Source organism: Carettochelys insculpta, chromosome 17, assembly GCF_033958435.1.
Source record: "Carettochelys insculpta isolate YL-2023 chromosome 17, ASM3395843v1, whole genome shotgun sequence".
In the NCBI taxonomy this organism is placed as follows: domain Eukaryota; kingdom Metazoa; phylum Chordata; order Testudines; family Carettochelyidae; genus Carettochelys; species Carettochelys insculpta.
The window spans coordinates 20,391,510-20,408,877 of record NC_134153.1 but is presented as its reverse complement, the minus strand read 5'-3'; the positions used below and the strand labels follow the sequence as shown (position 1 = coordinate 20,408,877).

The 17,368-nt window shown below is 43.7% G+C and overlaps 1 protein-coding gene across 4 annotated transcripts in view; it reads right to left on the bottom strand.

Annotated features, from left to right (window-relative positions):
- PREX1 (phosphatidylinositol-3,4,5-trisphosphate dependent Rac exchange factor 1) overlaps positions 1–17,368 on the bottom strand; it is a 230,694-nt gene that overhangs the window by 95,509 nt on the left and 117,817 nt on the right. For 3 of the 4 annotated variants that reach the window (XM_075011780.1, XM_075011781.1, XM_075011784.1), the window contains exons 6-7: positions 10,135–10,296; positions 4,014–4,147 (exon numbers count right to left, since the gene is read on the bottom strand). In XM_075011780.1, the coding sequence (XP_074867881.1) occupies positions 4,014–4,147; positions 10,135–10,296 (296 nt within the window). Of the gene's footprint in view, positions 1–4,013; positions 4,148–10,134; positions 10,427–17,368 lie in introns of those variants that run through there. The other variant, XM_075011782.1, reaches the window with a different exon arrangement.

Sequence of the window (17,368 nt, the reverse complement as noted above, 5' to 3'; positions counted from 1 at the left end):
AAACTTTCAGAATTTCCGTTTTGAGTTCCTAGCTGGCAATGAAACACACAGAGGCTAGCGCAGAGGTCAGCAACCTTTGGCATGCAACCCATCAGGGTAATCTGCTGGCAGGCTTGTGGCTTGTGAGCTATTTTGTTTACACTGACCATCTGCAGGCATAAACTGCTCCCCCTGCCCTCCCCCCCCCCAGCTCCCAGTGGACACGGTTCACCATTCCCAGTCAATGGGGCTACATCAAGCGGTGCAGCTTGCAAGGATGTGCTGGCTGCCACTTCTGGCAGTTCTCATTGGCCAGGAATGATAAATCACAGCCACTGGGAGCTACCAGGGGCCATACGTGAAGACACGTGACATAAACAAAATGTCTGATGGCCCATCAACAGATTACCTAGATGGGCTGCGTGCCAAGGGGTGCTGAACCCTGGGGTAGTGTTACATGGTTTGCTGTCTGCATTTTGAAAGTCTCTGCATGTTGCATTCGTACCAACAGTGTTTGGCTTTAGAGCCCCACTGATGCGACTTTGCATCAGAGTAAGTACCCTTTTTGAATTTACAGAGTCTTTGTCAAAGTGTCTTATCAAAAATCCAGGAAAGCCCTTTTGGTTGGTATGTCCTAGATCTTCGTTCACAGAATACATCTAAAACTATCCAGCCCACACTTGCTGTGCTTTCATTAGTTCTCATATTTGAAAAGCAGCCCACTAAATGAAGCAAGGCAAACTTGGTCAAATGAACGTATTTTCAGATGGCAGGTACCCAAACTGTGACATTAATGGGTGGTCATCATGACTTGCCTGGAGCCCAAAAGACATGAATAATGTTGCGATAAAAAGAACTAGTCAGAGAATTTCCATTGAAATGAAAAACAGGTGTCAAGAGGTTGGGGCAGTGGAGAATTATAAAAAAAAATGAACATTATCTTGCATTTTCCAACTAGAACTGGCGATAAATAGAATTTGGTAGTGACCAGATATTTACATTCCATTAGATTGACAAGGGCTGAAATTTTAGAGGTGTTAGATCATTTCCTGAAGGGGACTGAGCTGATTCCAAAAGAGAAGGTCTCCAGACAGCCCTGATGAAGACCTTTGGATAGACAGCCCATTTCCCCAAATGAAGCGTATTCTTCCTGACAGCAGGATGCAATCTGAACAGCACTTGAAGCTGCTTCTAACATAACAGAACAATACTCAGCCCTGAAAACCTGTGTCATCCCTTTGTCAGACTTTGCTAGAGCCCCATTAAATGTGTGGGGAAGAGATAGCTTAGTGTTTTGAGCACTGGACTTCTAAACCAATAGTTGTAAGCTAAATCCTGGAGGAGGCACGGTGGGGCAAACAGATTTAAAAAAAAAATCTGTCAGGGATTGTGCTTGGTCCTGCCAAGAGGGCAGGGGACTGGACTCAATAACCTCCTGAGGTCCCTCCCAGCTCTATGAGATATGTATCAAATCTGTATGTAAAAATCTGGGTCCTGACTCTGATTCAAAACTCATTTTACATGGATGTAACTGCATGGAGCTCAACAAACCTTCTTCTGATTCAAATCAGAGTGAGACCCCCATGTTTTCCAAAAAAGCAGCAGCATTTTGTTTTCTTGTTGACATTTTACTGAAAGTTGTGGGCCTGATTCTGATCTCAGTGACACTGAAGTAAATCAGGATTAAAGCCATGTGAAGTCAGCCCAGTTAAAATCAGCATAAATAAGATCAGCATCATGTGAGGACTGTCAGCCAGGCACTGCTGTAGACAGTTCAAACCCTCACAGAATCTGCATTCCATTAATGTGTCACTTGTTTTTTATGCCGCTGGCTGACGCACAATACTATCACATGTGCACAGACTTTCATTGCCACTCAGGACTAGGTTATGAATAGCAACTAGACAAGGGAAATATCCAAAATTAAAGCAGCCCTTTAGTCCCTAAATAGATCTTTCATATTACGCAATGCCCAAAGGCTTCATAGACTACTCTGTTTTTTAATGGAAATCATATTTTGGAGATTTGGACAGTCTGTGGTACGTTAATAAAGAAAGACAAACAGCACCGATCCATTGGGGGAATTCAAGGAGTTAGCGCAGCCAGTCCCAAGCCAGAGTACAGGGCAGCTCAGTAACGTCTGCTGTACAAAAACACAGACACTGGCTTAAAAGGCAATGGAACATTTTGTTTCCCAAAACTTAGTGTTCCAGGAAAAGTGCATGGGGGAGGGGTTGTACCAACCTGAACGACAAAGAGAAGCAGAAAGAGAGAAAGCTATTAGGCAGGCAGAAATGGAGCGGTGAAAGGTCAGATGCAACATTCTGAGTGTGAGCCTTCCTTCAGGACTGATTTGTAAAGGGGGAAAATTAGCACACTCAGTGGAGAGAAGAATAGAGAAAATTGATGAGGGTCATGTGAGGGGATAAAATAAAAAGCAAGGGACGAGGAAGCAACAGAAAATTAAGAGAAGTGTGGGAATGAGATCAGAGCCACGAAGGAAGAACTGAAAACTGAAAGGAGGATTAAGTCAATAAAATGTGGACTAATTGCTGCAGTACAGGTTGGACCTCACTGATCCGGACCCCCTAGGGGTCTGACCTATCCCAAATGAGGGAAATTGATGGTCCAGGGGAGGTCCCCTGCCTTCAGACCCCCAAGACTGCCCCCTTCCCAAATGATGGCTCTATTTCCGCACTGGCTGGCCCCACTGCTGCTGGCTCAGTTGGGCTGCCACGATCCTCAGCCCTGGATGTTGGTCTCTGCCGGGCTGCCGTCAGGCCTGCAGATGCCAGCTCCAGCCCTAGCCCTCCAGACACTAGCTCCAACCCCCTGCCAGGCACTGGCCCAGTGGACATCAGCTCTGCCGGGCTCCTGGCACAGCCGGGCTGCCAGCTCCCTGCAACCGGGCTCCCAGCTTCTGGCTTTCCTCCCACTAGGGCGGTTCAAGAACATCCATGTTCTTACCAGATGTTGCAAGACCATAAAGTCCTGGTTTTGGCAGGTGCAACAGGTAACACTGTCCGTGAAGAGCCATGCACACTCTGAATGCTACATCAGTAATAATGGTCAATATTAACAGGGCAATAAGGTGGCAAGATAGGAGAGTTAGTATTACTAGCAAAAGAAGGGAAAATAACGCATACAGCTCTGTGCCTGAGAACCTAAAGACCCTGGGATCCCTTGCCTAGCGCAGTCCTCATTAAGGTACTGCCCCACTGCCATAGACCATGGAAGCCCTGGTTCCCCAAATCTAAGCAGTCTTCATGGAAATGCTGCCCTAGAGCCATGGACCCTGGAAGCCCATGCTCCCCAACAAACCATCAGGCAGAATTCCATGGTCCCCATACCTATATTTCAGTGAAAATTCATCAAAACTGACAGAGTTCTAGAGAATGTTGCAGTTGCAATTAATCTACATTTTACACCAAAAAACAAAATGAAAACAAAAAACAAAAAAAACTGTTCCATGAGAAACTTGCTAACCAGCTCTACTCTGGCGGCTGTCACATTCCATTCATTCTGGACTCCTCCACCCACTCTCTACTTCAAGTCTTCTTTCAGGTGATCCTGTTAGGTGTGGAACAACCTGCCAGTGAATGCTGGGGAGCTGTATGAACTCATGTCTTCAGACTACAGTTTTCAGAATAGGGACTCTGTTACTCTGCAAACCTATCCTCGTGTACAGCACTTTGTACATCCATGGGACTGAATGGACAACAGTAGTAAAAAGCAGATGAAAGGAACAGATAATAAACCTGTCACTCAGTCCTAGAGGCAGATGGGAAATAGCATAGATGGATGGTTGCTGCTTCTTGCCTGGTGGAGGACATACACTAAAGAACAATGAGAAGTCCTGTGGCACCTTATAGATGCATGCATGCATCTAATGAAGTGGGTCTTTGCTCATGAAAGCTGATGCTCCAAAAAATCTGTTAGTCTACAAGGTGCCACAGGACTTCTCATTGTTTTTGCAGATAGAGGCTAACACAGCTACCCTTCTTATAAACTTAACAAATGCCTCTGGAGCTCACCTGGATTTCCGCTTGCAGTAGACCAGGAGGTTATCAAACAGAAAGAATGTTCTCTCCTGGATGTTTCCTGCTGAGATTTTCAACAAAGTCCCTTGGAGCAGGAGTTGTGTGCAGATATCAGTCAGATTGGACCCCTAAATCAGAGAGAAACAATGTTACTTATTTTACCTTTTGTTTTCCCAGGGTTCATTTGCATATCACACCTGCCCAGCTAGGGCTGGGTAAAAATTTTCAGAGAGGCAGTTTGTTTCCCAAAAAGTGCAATTTCAGGTTGACTTAAACTATTTAGGAATCAGAATCAGATTTGGCAAATAGTTTTGAGAATAGAAAGAAAGAAGGAAAACAGTTCTATCATATTTGGAGTTGCCACTGAACAGAAAAACCAATTATTTGCTTAGCTCTTAATCTCAGCTACTGAATAGTGAACTTTGCACAAGTGAAATGGAAAAACTACTCTTTTCTTAATTTTGGAATGTAACTATATATACTGACCTCTCCCTTATTGAAAACCTTCTTTACCATAAGATTTCCCTCTTCAAGTTCATGACCTTTTCTTTCTCAGAAATCCCTTCAAGCCCAACAACTATTGTATTGCCACCTGTGTATATACTCTCTCCAGACCATCACGCAGACTGCTTGCCCAGTATTGCAAATGAGAGAAGTTGTAGCCTAAAGATTGGGCAACAGAGCCGGTTTGCTACTGCAGCTTTGTCAAGTTCTCTATTAATCATCTTTCTGGAAGATGGACTTACCAGAGATCCATCTCCTCAGTGCTGCTGCCCCCTAGCACAGATCGCTGCTCTCCCTCCACAAGTTCTCAATAAACATGTCCAAGTTAGAAACAAACCCTTGAAAATCATACGGTTATGTATTCTGTGGGCAGACTGTGTTCTGCAACAGTCCATGAGTGCAAAGATGGCTGTGCTAACTATTCAAAGGTTCCCTCTACAGGGACACTGTAGCTGGTTCCAGACCATCCTCTCCTTGTACCACTGTACACAGTATTGCTGCAGTGCCCTAGAACTTGGTTGATTCAGAGCTGGTGAAACAAAACCTTAATGGCCATTCCCTTTGGGCACAAAGAAAGCTGTAGGGATGTGCTAACTTGCACTAAGGGGTGAATCAGTTCCAGCCAGTCCTATATTCCAGGGACTATAACCACCTCTCCTTCCCCACTAAGCTTGAACCAAGGACAGTTTAGCCAATCCCTAGGATCTAGCCCTATGTTCCTAGGTTTAGTGTTATTTCACAGATACTGGTAGGCTTGGAAGTATTCAATCTTTACCAGTAAGATGTTGGCAAACATCAATTTCACCATACACACAAATTGATGAAAAATATTACTACAGATAATTGAAACTTCTAGATAAGCAGCATTGCTTGAGAACTTTATTCAAAATTATTTACTTTGTATATTCGGACAGGTGATACTGACCATTTGTGTTTTAAACCGTTGAACACCTTTAACTTGTTTAATCTCAACACCACCAGGACATAATTATTATCTGACCCTCCCACTGTCTCACCCCCTCAAAAAAGTTTCCTGCACCTGTGAGAATTTAAAATGGTAAAAATAGAAGAAATGTTTAAAATAAACATTGATATTATCTGTCAAAACTATGAAAAAACACTGAATTCTGCTCAGCTTAGTTATAGGGATTCAATTTACTCTGTGTTAACAAGGATACACTTACAACAAAAACACTGAGGCAATGGTAATGCATTTCATTTCTGTCTGACTCTGTGAGTAACACTTTTTGCATTTCTAATTTAGTTAGAAAGAAAAATACATCTTAGTGTAGCTGTGACTTTTTTAGACTGGGCAGTACGTCAGAATAGGAACTACATTATATAATTTGACCTTGAGTCTTACTGGAAAAGAGACATCACTTTGGATCATAAAACATATCAGCTCTACCGCTTAATTTGCAAAGAATTTATTAACACCATTTTCACAAACCCCTGCAACAATGTTGTGAAACACATTTAGACCCACTGAGATTGCAGATACATCTGGGCACAAGGGCTGAAATGTACCCCTGTGCAGATGATCCATTCCAGATGGGTTTAAATGGCATACAAGGATAAAGTTTCCCCATGATGTTCTTTATAGGGTGACCTGAGGTCTCTGTGGTATTATGTGATGCTATCAAGCTATTTGAAAGCCATCACTGACAAGAGTTCAGACTTTCTGAACACAATACTGCCCTGGTTGTTCTAGAGGATTGAGCTATGCTGGGATCCACAGGTTTCCAACCCCACTCCTTACAACTGTATTGCATTTTTCAAGCTTGAGCTTAGTAAAGGAAGCAGCTACTATTCAAAGACTGCTGTGTATGCATATCAGCATTCATGTGTTACACATCTGTGACTTTGTATGTTTGTTTTTAACACTAAGCAGGAACTGTTGGAAATATTTCCATTTCGTCTCCTGACATGTTTCATTTTCTTAAACGTTATATGGGACATTCTAAGATTTGCCCCAAAATGAAATGTTCTTTATTTTGAAGATTGTTAACAAAGTGAAGTGGCCAGCTGGTTCAGACAATAGAGATCGCTGAGTTCCAGAATCATGACACATACCCAGCCCCCACTCGCAGCTGCTCCTGAATAATTGAATTGGCCAACCTTAAGTTCGCAAATGTGGGGACCCTCCTGCACTTGTTAAAGATGTTGCAAATAGAGGCCTAACTGAAAAAATTCTTTTAAAAATAAAAATAGTATCTAGTGCTAACCTAGACTGAAGGTACACAAGGGTTACAGTCAATGGTCCCTCTATTTTTTTCCATCCATGTGCAGAACGCATTTTATTTTTTGCACTGAGGCATGTGAAACTGTGCACCACCAGTAGAAATGCATGCTGTCAGCTATGGGCAGCTGTGAGTGCTCTGCCGATCAGCTGGGCTGTATCTGAATCTCTCTTGGGCGGCTACCCAACAGCTCAGCTTACAGGGAACAGTGATTACAGTATAGACAAGGCACAAGAAGACATGATGGGAGCATGGGCCGACACCTTTCAAAGGAAAAGGGAGGAAGTAGGGGAGAAACAAGATGTCACACTGGCAGTGTAGATGGCAAATAGAATGAAGATTGGAGGACCCCTGCCTTTGACATCTGGCAATGAAGGCAAAAAATCTGCCGTGGTTTATTTAATACTGCATATAGATGTGGTCGTCTCTTCTCAAAAATGTTACATTCTCATTGGAAAAGGTTCAGGAAAGGGCCACAAAAATGATTAGGGGTTTGGAAGTAGTGCCGTATGAAGAGAGATTAAAAAGGCTGGGACTTTTCAGCTTAGAAAAGAGGAGACTACGGGGGATGGTCTATAAAATCATTACAAGTATGGACAAAGTGCCTAAGGAGAAGTTATTTGCTTGTTCCCATAACATAAGAACTAGGGGTCACCAAATTAAATTAATGGGTAGTGCATTTAAAATTAACAAAAGTTTTTCTTCACCCAGTGCACAGTAGGCCTATGGAACTCCTTGTTGTGAAGACCAGGACTTTAACAGGGTTCAAAAAAGAGCTAGATAAATTCATGGAGGTTAGGACCATCACAGGCTATTAGCCAGGATGGGTAGTAATGGTGCCCATAGCATCTCTTTGTCAGAGACTGGAAATGGATGACAGGAGAGGAATCACTCAATGAATATTTGTTCTGTATATTCTCTCTGGGGCATCTGGCATTGGCCACTGTTGGAAGACAAGATACAGGGCTAGATGAACCTTTGGTCTGACCTAGTACAGCCATTTGAGCTCCCCCCAAATTAAGTGTGCAGACTTAAACTGAAATCAACAAATTTAAACTGAGCTGCCCTCAGATTCTCCAGATAGCCGTGTGGGTTCCTTGGTAAACATAAAAAAGCTCAATATTGTATTGAGGTGATATCTGCTGCCTATTTGACAATGTACAAGCTGCGGATGAAGCCTGCGGGAAGCAGGGGGCTTTGCTGATTTAGAATGGCTGGTGCAGAGAGCTAACATTTCAGGTGCCACATCAACACCACTGCAAAGGGAAGAAGTCGTATTTTAAACACAACACTGTGATCAAAAGATTAAGAGAAAATGAGAGGAAAATCTTTCCATGCTTCTTCTCTTTCCACACCCAACACTGCAGCTGATATCACTGCATTGTTAAAAGAAACTCTTTTGCCTATAGTCCAGCAGATGGACGATCCCAATGATTGAGAGCACTGGGAACCAACTGTGAAATGTAACTGAAGACATGGTTCAGATTTGCGAATGGCATCTGGGCACTCTCACTGCTAGCGGTGGCCACCTTATTCAAACATGACATCATGTTGTGAGACCCTGCCAATGTGAAAGCCCAGGGAAACGAATTACAAACCAGCTTCCAGTGTGCTCACATGTACTTCAGAAGAAATGACATGGTCAATATTGGTATCTTTCTGCAACATGTAAAGGTACGTCAACCTTCAAAGCACCAGTAGGAGCCTCAGAAATGTATTTCATGGCCTATTGCTAGTGAAAACCCCTTCTGAGCTTTCAGACTGGCGGGCTTAGCGGTATTCTTGTGAAGATAAACTGATACAGTGCAGATAAACAGACCACAAACTCTGCTCTTCCCCACAGTGTTACTGTCCATTATTTAAGCCCTTAGAAAACAGGAGCAGTTTGAAGGGAGGGGTTTATCTCACATCACAGACACTGGCACAGTAGCCACAGAGGCTTCACAGTTCAAGACATGCCTAACTGACCCCAACTCATCATCAGACCTGTAGAGGCTTTAACTACTTCTGGGAGCCTTGATATATTGAGCTTTCTATGCCTTTGTGTGCTTAGCTTGCTCTCCAAAAACCACCCCACTGCACATCTGTATTGCTTCCATGTCTTAAGCTGCAGGCTAAGAACATCCTTCAGGGGAAAAATGAGCCAGGTTTAAAAGAAACAAACAACAACAAAAAAAAGTAGTCCTGGAGCACAGCCAGAAGTCTGAACATGAGGAAGTTTACTTGACCTCCGGAAAGATGTCATCAGAGATGGAATTCTTAGCAGGCAGCACTCAGCCTGGAAATTTTAAACATCAGGCGTACTAAACTCCCCATGCCAATTCCTCCAAGAAGTCATTTAACACCACTAGCTCCCTGTGGTGGAGTAAAAATGAGCTCTATCTCTCACTCCAGCCTCCACGACTGCTAATCCCTTGGCCTGGGCTAAAAACATCCAATTGCGAAACTGACAAACTTTTTTTTTTTTTTAAATTAAATCTACTGCCAGAATCTGCCACTGGATGGCTCCCTTCCAGGTCACCCTTTCCCCCAAATTTCACATTCTGTCTCTCAATCTTTCTCTCTTTCTCTGTGTTTCGTCCCCGGCATCAGCTAATGAATACATCACTAGAATCCCTTCTACGACTTTCTTAACTGCACCAAATATAGACAGAGCAGCCCCTCACTTGCTGTCATTTTGTGAGGGGGGAGAAGGCAGAGGGTCAGAAGATTTTTATGACAGCAGGTGGACTAACTTTGAAAACTCCTGGGAAACATCAAGACTTGTAGGAAGAGGAATTTAGAACCCGGGGTGATGTGTGGAGGTGCACGGGGGTCACGCGCACCCCAGTATCCACCACCGCCACCCACCACACACTCACCATCAGGGCTGCACCACTGCTGGTGAATGCGGGGGTGGTCCCGAAGGAAGAGGCAGGACATGGGTAGAGCAGGACCAGGGGGAGGGTGGGGCATCGACAGAGCAGGGCTGGAGGAGAGGTGGGCATTGTTGAAGCAGGGGCAAGGATAGAGCAGGGCAGGTGCATCTAGCCAATGGCATCTCTACCCCGGAATCCCTCTCAGCAGTGGCCACTGCCCTAGACTTCTGTGTTCCTCAGATAAGATCTCCTGATTTCCATTTTAAATTCCTTCAAATCTTACAAATTTCCTTCTTTCATGAAACCAGTGACGCACAGCTCCCGCTCCTAACCAAAACAGTGAATTCTAAACCCCCCTAAGTAATGCCACCCACACCTTTAAGTGCATTTGCACACCACATAAGATATACAGAGGTCCCTGTACACCCTGTGAATCATTACACCCCAGCCCTTTGGGCTATGCCATGTAATTAGCTCCTTTCAGGGAGCAGCCCCACTGATCTGCCAGCATACCTCCCATCCTTCAATGTGGGATTGCAACTGCTCGAGGGCCTCCAGCTTCTCCATCTGCCTCTTGGTTTCATTGATATTGGTGCAGACCGTCTTCATTGCCTGCAATGCAGTCTGGACTGCTGGGTGGTCGGGATGCTTAGACGGTGTCCTCTTAGCTAGTTCCTAAAAAGGGAAATGGTAGACTTGTGAAAGGCCTGGTTACTAGCATGGGATTTGAGTAGAGTTGGTAAGAGAAGCACTCAGGCGCTTGTCGAATTGAAGAAAATTGTATGTGTGTTGCTGTGCATGTTGGTCTCTGAAAGGCTGTCAGTCAGGGTGGGAATGCTAGCAGACATCAGTGCTTCTAAATGACTGCAGGCACTGCCTGCTGACAAGTATGCCAAAAGAGGAAAGATATGCAAAGCATGTTGTATTGTGCAATGGGGGTTTGGTGCTAACAAAAACCATGCTTAATTGCATTAAGTAATTACATAGAAAAACAAATCATTTCCCGCTGCACATATGCAAACAGACCTGGTCTGAATGACAACCCTTTTTCAACTGAAGTCAGCTGTGCACCTCCCATTACATCAGTGGTGAAAGCCAGGATCGACCATTCAGATTTTCAAAACAGCTCAGCCCTCAGTAACCTACAGAAGCTGCTTTCTTTCGAAAATCTAGCCCTGCATGTGCAGATGAGAGGTTAGGTATCTCCATGTGCAATGCTATGAACAGTAGTGATAGTAACACTGGGAAATCCTGGGCTGAAGGCACTGTGCAAGGACACAGCATTAATTAATCAATTCTACCAACATTTCTGGGTGGCAGGACCGTATTGTCCCTGTTATTCCACAGGGAAATTCAAGGTAGAGAAGATTAAGCGGGGAGAGGGATAGCTCAGTGGTTTGAGCATTGGCCTGCTAAACTTGGGGTTGTGAGTTTAATCCTTAAGGAGGCCATTTAAGGAGTGGGACAACTAGATGTCAGGAATGATGCTTGGCTCTGCCAAGAGGGCAGGGGACTGGACTAGATGACCTCCTGAGGTCCCTTCCAGTTCTAGGAGATGTCTATCTCCAATTCAAAAAAAAAAAAAGGTGACATGACCAGTGGTCACAGAGCTAGCCAGGGGCACAACCAAAAAGTCCTGACTCACACAGCACTGTGATAGCCCTAATGAGCTAAAGGCCTTTGTGGCCCCCCAGACAAAACACACAGCGATCACAGGTGTGTCCCAGAAAGGAAAACCATACTAAACAATCTAGGGTGGGCAGGAACAAAAGAGGACCCAGAGAGCTGCAAGACCTCAGCAGTTCTTCACTGGATGAAGTGTAGTTAATCAGTACATGTTGTCTGGACAGATTCACATAAATATGAGCAGACTGTCACCTGTGGAGAATTCTTAGGAGACTCCAACTCACATGGTTCAGATCAGAGTAGCCCAGCTGCTGGGGCACAGCCATGGGAATAGTTTGGAACCTGACAATAATCACCAATGATGAGGGTTTGGCAAATAGCGTAACCACTGTCAACTCATAATTCATCATTTTTCAGACCAATATTATTTTATTGCCAGCCTCAATTGGATAAAATAGCCATTAAAAACCCCTGAGTAAGATTAGCTGTTTCCACTTGATATATAATATGGTGTTTAAAATCCACATTCTTAGCCCAGCTGGAATATTTCACTTTCCCTCTATATTCTTTTTTCTTTTGAACATGGTTGTTTTTAAGTTCTGCAATGGAATGGCAAACTGCAGCTGAGCTGCCTCATTCCACATCTCCATTAAGGGGGCTTCAGTGAACCAAAGTGCTGGCACAGCAGAACAGGCTGCCAGAGTTAAGAACCGTCCCTTTGGGGCTACCCTACCCAGGCTGATGGCCTTCCCTCTAGGATGGACAATTGGTTAGGAGACCTGGCTTCAATTCCCTGCTCTGCCACAGACTTCTCATGTGATCTAGGACAGGGGCGTGCAGAGTGGGGGCACACCCCTGCAGTACCCTCTTCCCAAGCACCTCCCACATCCCTTCCTGGGATCCTCCCTCAAGTTGGGGAGACCCTGCTAATTGTAGGGACGAAAAGTGGGGCCCAACATAAAAAGCTGGCTCACCCCTGATCGAGGGCAAGTTGCATAAGCTATGTTTACACTGCAAAAAATGCAGCAGTGAGTCTCAGAGCTCAGGTCAAGCAGCTCAGGCTCACAGAGCTCATGCTGCTGATGGTTTATAGACTAGCATGGCTATCTCTCTGTTACTAAAAACAACAGGTTAGAAGTTCTCTTCAGGCTCTGGAACCTAGTGATGGAGCAAAGTCTTGGAGCCTCAGGACCAGCCCGAGCAGGAGCAGGACCTCCATGAGGGCTAGTGTGTTTGTTTGTTGATTTTTTTGACTTACCCTTAATCCTTTCTGTGCCTAAATTCCCCATCTGTAAACTGAGGACAAGAACACACTCTCCTCCACAGGGCGGTTGTGAAGAAAAATACTTCTAAGAGTTTGAAGTGTTGAGGTGGCAAACTGAATTGCACCAAAATGCCTTCGAACTGCAAAAATTACTATGTGACTCCAAAAGGCGGAACTGAAGCCTGAGCCTGTCGGAGCCCCATCACCCCAAGTGGGTTGGGGGGGGGGGGAACCTCAGGTTTCCAGCCCAGGCTGGGGGCCTGTGACCTGAGCCCTGCTGCCTGGGGCTGAAGCCCTTGGACTTCAGTACTGGGCAGTGGAACTTGGGCTTTGTTTTTGGCCCTGACTGCCAACAAGTCTAAGCCAACCCTAATAACCCCACTTAAAATGGTGTCACAACCCACTTTGGGATCCTGACCCAAAGTTTCAGAACCACTGAGCTATATGGCTACCAGGGTAAGCAAGGTGGGCGCAGATACGTACCTAAGACACAATATGGAAGTTCATGAGTCAATATCTGGATATGTTTAAAACTGGTAAAATTGAACATGAAAGAAAAGAATTAAAGAAGAGACCCAAAGCTAAGATTTAAGAAAAGACTCTCAGACAGTATTAAGGATTTAATAACAATATTATAAAGCAGGAGTAGTATTTTGGAAGTCTGGGTTTCATTTTTGTCATTGTCCCTAAATTCTTCATATAACCATGGGTAAATTATTTAATCAATGTACCCAGTTTTCCCCACTGTAAAATAAAGATAATAGAATCTACCTCACATGGGATATTGAGAGGCTTAATTAATTGATTTATGAGAAACCATTTAAGATCCAATGCTATAGAAGTGTAAAGTACTTTCATTACTTATTTACTAACTAATCAATTTTACATAACCTTCTAAAATGAAATTCACACCACGAGGCTAAACTACTGTTCTCTCGTGAGAATCATGATACACGGGTACTGCATTTTCTGGGATCTCTCTCTTGGTCTCACATATTGGGTGCTGCAGATAAATGAGTAAAACTGATCGTCTTTGTACAGGAGGAGATATATATATTTGTATTAATAAGTAACCATAACATTCAAAACAGTAACAGAGAGAAAGCTGTGCTAGTCTATATACTATGAAAACAAAAAAGCAGTCCAGTAGCACTTTAAAGACTAACAAAATAATTTATTAGGTGATGAGCTTTCGTGGGACAGACCCACTTCAAAACAGATAGTTTTAAAGAATAAACTCAGGAATTTCACTCCCTTGGATTTTTTTTTTCAAGCTCATCAAACCCAGAGCCTCTTTTTACATCATGTATGGAACAACCTATTTTGGGAACTTACTCCCAACTACAGACTTTCCTTCCTGAAAATAAGTGGTAATGGACAAAGGCTGTTGTCAGGCGGGTGATGGAGCAGAATATATTGTACTGACAACCAGGAGTCCTATTAGGGGAGCAGAGTTAATTATCTTAAACTTTTGGGTGATTTACAGACCGCGTAAAACATGCAACAGGGAAAAGCACTGGCTGACCAGTTTTCACCCTGCCTATAATTGTCAATCAAAAATTACAGAAGGAGATCCCATGGGAGGGATGTTCTTATTTCTAGTGGGCTCCAGGTAAAGCAGGAGGTGAGTGTTCAAAAAAAGAGAGGACAATACGACATGCATTCCAGTCATTTCACACAGCCTCACTTAGTCGAAGTGGTGCATGCTAGTTTTACTGGGTGACTCCCATTCGAATCCATAAAAGGTGTTCACATCTCAAAGTCCCAGGGACTGCTTTGGAAACGTACATGTCAACAGCAATGCAGTTTATACAGCTAGCCCTTGTGAAATACCACCGAGGTGTGGAGAAAACAGCTCGCCACTCCCAATAAGCCATCACACTAAACAGAAGCAAGAATTCTTCCTCTTCCAATAGAATATCTGCCTGTGTTTTAGATCAGACTCCACAGCCAGCGTATGGGTAAAAAAGAATGGCTTGCCATAGACTGGCAGAAGGCCACTCCCATTCAAACTTGCAAGAACTGAGAGTTTCCTGAGCCTGTACTCTGACATGTATCTCCCCTGGAAGGGCAGTGCCCAGGACTTCTGAAAAGCCGTGAGGTGATTTTTATTTTAGCAATGGATATATGAATGCTCCGAGCAAATTCTGAGAGCATTTGACAGCATGTTGCAAAGCACTCAAAGGACAGTGACCATGGGCTGGACTGTCCTCCTGTCCATTAAACCCATATATACTTTACCTGGCCTGAGTAAGGATTGCCAAATGCCTGGCGGATAGTCATTTATGTGCAACTGATCTTGCAGGGGGAAAGTAAGGCTGCAGCTTATAATAAACATACAATCACACAGGAGTCCTTACCAATTCACAAAATACACCAGCTCTCCGAAAAACCTCCACCAGGGAACTGAAAAGCCTGAGCTTTTCCAATAGCCATTGTCGTCTCTGTCAGGGACCTGGGATTTAGGTCTTCCATGTGAAAAGTGATTATCATTTCAAATGCATTGTTTTAACTTAAATTAGGGAATGAACCCCTCCCCTTGTTAAGGGAACTGAGATGACAGTGGAAACTGTGGCTGCTGGGTCTGTCAGGACTAGCTCTCTCACACACTCCTCCAATGTCTTGCAACATCACTTTCACAGGTGCATGGCCACACAGACACGCCACCCAAAGCACCGCAGCCAGAGCACTGCTAAATATCCTGAGATTTGGGAGACAGACAGGAATGTGCTCCTTCCTCTGGGGCTCCTCCTGCAAGTTCCTTCTGGTGTTCTCAAGCATTTATGTGTATCAGTGTGTCATGAAGAAAGATGGTCCAGTGCTTACAGTACTGGTCTGGGACTTCAGAGACCTGGGCTCAGTTCTCTGTGCTGCCCACTGTGACCATGGATGTGTCACTCAGGGCCTGTCTACAAGGTGGGGTAATGCACATTACAGGGGCATGATTTCTATAGTTCATTAACATGTTGAGCATGAATTGGTCCAGGTGGCCTGGTGCACATTAAAGGTTCTCTAATACACTTAAATGTAACACTACCTTAAAGCACCTTTAGCACCAGTGAACTATCTTAGGTGACCTTTAGTGTGCATCACAAACGTACACAGACAAGTGAACGTGCAACACAGTAGTGCACTTCAGAAATTATACTCTTGTAGTGCACATTACTGTTTTGTGAAAAAAACTTTATAGTGTCTCTGTGGCTCAGGTCCCCATCTATAAAATGGGGAGGCTTCCTGGGTAGCTACATGGAGGAATGTATTAAAGATTGTAAGGGGCACACAGATGCTACAAAATTATGGGCCACTGAAATACCACTGATGATAAGGCATCTGCCTTGGCAGGATTAGCATGATACAATATTGTTAGACTGTCTTGTAACAAAAGCAGAAAACTGTCACTATCGTGAATCTGTGACAATATACAGTGAACAATTAGGCTGTTGACATTGCTTCTCAACATTCATATTGGCTTGTACCATTCTCTTCTCATAAAACCTTCCTTTTGCACAGGAAGTACTCAAGCTTTTAAGTACTGTGTTATTACATTATTGTTTGGCTTTGTTCATGTAGTGAAGTACAATTAATGTTGAAAAACTTCTAAAAATGTTTAACACAGAAAGAAGTCTCTCTCTTTGTTTTGGCCCACAGCATTCACACAGAGGAAGCAGCAAGCTGTTCAGTTTTTTAGCATGCCTAATGCCAGAACCCAGCCCTTTCTGACAACCCTGGAATACAGGGTATTGATGCTTCATGGCCTTGCACCTTAGGCCCTTATTTATACCTCTGCAACTGCACGTACGCAGAGACTGTAGGATGCTACTATTCTGATGGCATACATGGCGCAAAGCTGGGGTGAATTGAGTCCTGCATATCCTCATTATTGCTAGGCCTTTCTGAGAGAAGTTTGTCCAACTAAGGCTGGTTCTGAGTTTCTTTAAAATATATGGGTATGTCTGTTATTTTCTCCCCTTTCATTGTTTTTAATGGGTTTGGTGCTAGAGAAAGATGCTAGCCAACATTTATACATGCAGAATCATACCTTCTCTTTGTTCAGAGAACAAATAAGTTATGAGCAGTAGCAGTGCAAGATTCTCCCATAGTGCCCCAACAATTTGACTCCACTCTGCCCACAAGATGCTGCCTCTCTTTTAAAGCACCTTGTGCGCATCAGCTGTGATCATATGGGTTGAATACAGCTTCTCTACCTGATGCTGATTTTCAATTTGTCTCCAGTATGCGAGTCGTTGAACCTCTCTAATCTGGAACACTCATCTGGCAAACTCCACAATCTGGCATGATTTTCGTTAGCCGGATGACCACTTAATCACGGGTGTGGCCAAGTTTCTGATTTGTCAACCTTGATTACTAATTTTGATTCTCTGTGCCTTAAATATTGAATCTGTTCTGGTATAGCTATGGGCTGAAGAAGTAGGTCTATCCCACAAAAGCTCACCACTTAATACATTATTTTGTTAGTCTTTAAAGTGCTAATGGACTGTTTTTTTGTTTTGATAGTGTATAGACTAACACAGCTATCCCTCTGTTACTTTTCAACAGACAAAAGCATGTGCTTGTTAATTGTGCATATCCCATCAACTTAAAACTAAGACCGGGTGAAGACGACTCAGTGTAATGTGTGTTTTAAAGGAAGGGAAGAACAATGCAAATTATTTAGACAGAGGAAATAAGAGGTTTTTCAAATATAAACTCAGCTGTAATACTTCCTAGAAGAAAGGATGTAATTCAGCTAAACTCATCTTTTGTTTAAAGACTCTGCCAGCCTCCACCCTCACCCCCATCAAATTATCTCTGGCTGTAGACTATAAATTGATAGCTGAGCACATACTTTGCAACTGA